Source organism: Lipotes vexillifer, unplaced genomic scaffold (assembly GCF_000442215.2).
Source record: "Lipotes vexillifer unplaced genomic scaffold, Lipotes_vexillifer_v1.1 scaffold393, whole genome shotgun sequence".
Classification (NCBI taxonomy): Eukaryota; Metazoa; Chordata; class Mammalia; order Artiodactyla; family Lipotidae; genus Lipotes; species Lipotes vexillifer.
The window spans coordinates 1,246,092-1,249,035 of NW_006774564.1; the positions used below are offsets into that span (position 1 = coordinate 1,246,092).

At 61.1% G+C, this 2,944-nt stretch overlaps 1 protein-coding gene across 1 annotated transcript in view; it reads left to right on the top strand.

Annotated features, from left to right (window-relative positions):
- Window positions 1–2,531: 2,531 nt before the first annotated feature.
- Window positions 2,532–2,944, top strand: part of KCNA2 (potassium voltage-gated channel subfamily A member 2) — a 1,752-nt gene continuing 1,339 nt past the window's right edge. Inside the window, exon 1 of the mRNA XM_007449287.1 lies at window positions 2,532–2,938. Within this exon, the coding sequence (XP_007449349.1) occupies window positions 2,532–2,938 (407 nt within the window). The remainder of the gene's footprint in view (window positions 2,939–2,944) is intronic.

A 2,944-nucleotide genomic window follows, 5' to 3' on the forward strand; every position in this document is an offset into this window, starting at 1 on the left:
CCGCCGCCGCCCGCTGCCGCCGCGGTTCCGCCGGCGCTTGCGGTCACCCAGAAACATGGAGGCTCCGGGTGCCCATCGGGAAGGGTAAATGGGTGTCGGGGTGCTCGGCTGCGCGTGCTGCCTCCCCCTGCCTGGGCTGCGGCGCCCAGAGGGGCTGCGGGGCACCGGGCGGCGCAGCCGGCAGCGCGGCGGGCTCGGGCTGAGTCCGGGGCGGGCGAGTCTGTGCCGACCATGGCTGCCGGGGCGGGCGAGGCGGGCTGGCGTCCAGCGGAAGGAGAGAACACGGAACGGGCTCGGGGACCCTCCGGGCAATGCGGGGCGCGGGGCGGGGGGCGCAGAGAGGAGCTGGTGGGTGATGGGAAGTGCAGTGACAGCATAACCATGTCTGGTAAATAGAGCTGGTTGGTAGGACCCATATCACTTGCGACGGCCGGGCAGCGTTCTCCCCTCCGGCTCGGAATGAAAACGGCTTCTCGGCAGAGAAGGGCTTTTCCGCCTCCCTGGGGCTGTGGGCTGCCTGGGTGACCCCGCTCTTAGGAGGGAGGAAGCCAAGATCTGGGGCAGCAGCCTACTCCCCACCCCCAGGCTTTAGGTTCCAGTGTTTTCCGAAGGAGATCGAGCCTAGGAGCTCCCTCGGATCCTAGGGGCAAAACAGCTGGGCTGCGCTCGGGCCCGCCGCTAGAGCCCCCTCCGGATCGGGCAGGAGGGGGTTAAGGTGGCGCTGACTGCCGCGGCCAGCTGGTGGGTCTGATCCACTCGCTCGGAGCCGAGCGCGGAGCGCGCCCGGCGGAGTCCCGGCCGGAGCCCGGGGCGATGGGGAGAGGCCCCGGACCCTTCCCCGCCCTGGGGCCGGCAGGATTGGGCCGGCAGGGGGCCAGCCCGGAAGCCGGCTTCCTCCAGGCTCCCCCTTCTCGCCTTCCCCCTCGAAGCCAGGCTAACTGAGCCTTGGTTCTGCGCTCACTGCCGAGGGGACGACGTGAGGGATTTTGTCTTGGGGAGAAAATCGGTGGTCGAGCGCCTGCCCAGTTCAAATGCCACCGCGCCCGGAGGGAGGCCTGCAGTTTAGGGATCCCTGAGGGAGAGTAAGTCCTGGGACCAAGCCAGCCAGCTTTTGGAGATCGACCTTTCTGTGTGAGGAGTCTCCCTAAATGAGCTCTGAAGGAGTGTGTGTGTTGGGGGGCCAGAGTGGGGAGGAGCCGTTCTTCCTCCAGGACTCTGCAGAGGACAGAGCTGGAAGTCAGGCTGCGGCGTAGGAAGCCCTCCCCTTGGGAGATGCTTTGTCCTGACCTGGGGGTGGGAGGCTTTGCCCAGAGTCCCTCCTGATGGCTGCAGAGGACCAATGGGGCATTTGGCTCAGCCCGGGGAGGCCCCTGGAGGAGACAGGCCCAGCCAAGTCTGAAGGCTTGTTCCCAGGGAGAACATACTTCCAACTGATGTAAGCCTGCCCAGAGGAGGCTGGGAGGCTGAGGGATAGTTCTCAGGTGTGACACCAGAATGCAAGGTGGGCAGGGAAGAGAAGCTGCCAGCGCCCTCCTAAATCTTGGCACCAGCGGCCCCAAAGCCCTGATTCCACCTTGTTTTTTCCAGGCAACGTCACACCTCCTGAGGACAGCCAGGAGGACTCTGGCTTTTGCTGAGCATTGCATCTTGCCTCCTTCCTTTCAAAGGCTCCAGACCCAATCTCGGCTGTCCTCGAGTCCTACGTGCCCTTGACCAGGCATCCCACTGGCCCCTCCAGCCCAGCCCAGCCCTGGAGCTCACCTCCAGGACCTGGAGCCTACCCTCCTGCCCAGAATGACTCACCATTATTTCTAGCTCAAGTGAGAAGACGTGATGGGGAATCAGGCTGCCTGTTTGTGTATCTAGGATTCCTGCAGCATCGGATCAGTTCTGCAAGGAAGAGAGCTGCAGATTCCTGCCTTGCCAGGTAAATCAATCTATTATTTAATAACAGCCATGTGTAGAGTCATTAGGGTGTGGGCAATGAGAGAGGCCCAGGCCCAAGGTCCACCACTGCAAATACCTCCCAGGGTGCAGGTATCTGCAAGACGTTAATTCACTGCCTGGGGGAAGGTTCCCTTCCAGCCTCTGCTATGGGGCTGTGCTCCATGAAGCCTGTGCAGTGCAGAGGGACCTGTACCGGCCACCTGCCCCCAGTGCAGGGCATTCCAGAGCTTTCTTGAGAGACCGCCACCTGCTCCCCTCTCATCCCCAGCCAGGCTACGAGGTGAACATAAATCTTACTTTTTTGTGGTGGTGGTCATATTTTTGAGCTTCTTGGCTGAGAGATAAGAGAGAAAAAGCAGCAACCCAGGTCCAGTTGCCAATGCTGAGTGGTCTTATGTCCTTAACCGCCTCTGTCTTTCAGCCAAGCGGGGCTATCTCTCTGGCTCTCAGAGAGACCTGGGGGCTCCCGTGCAGGAGTGCAGGCCGATGCTGCTGAGTTTCCTGGGGCCGTAAGCAGCGCCCTGAGCTCCCTGCCGCCAGGCAGCTAGAAGGCGTAGTGAGAGGCGCTTCTCTTGGTTCCAATTATGACAGTGGCCACCGGAGACCCAGTGGATGAGGCCGCTGCCCTCCCTGGGCACCCGCAGGACACCTATGACCCAGAAGCAGACCACGAATGCTGTGAGAGGGTGGTGATCAACATCTCAGGGCTGCGGTTTGAGACCCAGCTAAAGACCTTAGCCCAGTTTCCAGAGACCCTCTTAGGGGACCCAAAGAAGCGGATGAGATACTTTGACCCTCTCCGGAATGAGTACTTTTTCGATCGGAACCGCCCAAGCTTTGATGCCATTTTGTACTACTACCAGTCTGGGGGCCGGTTGAGGCGACCCGTGAATGTGCCCTTAGATATATTCTCTGAAGAAATTCGGTTTTATGAGCTAGGAGAAGAAGCAATGGAGATGTTTCGGGAAGATGAAGGCTACATCAAAGAGGAAGAGCG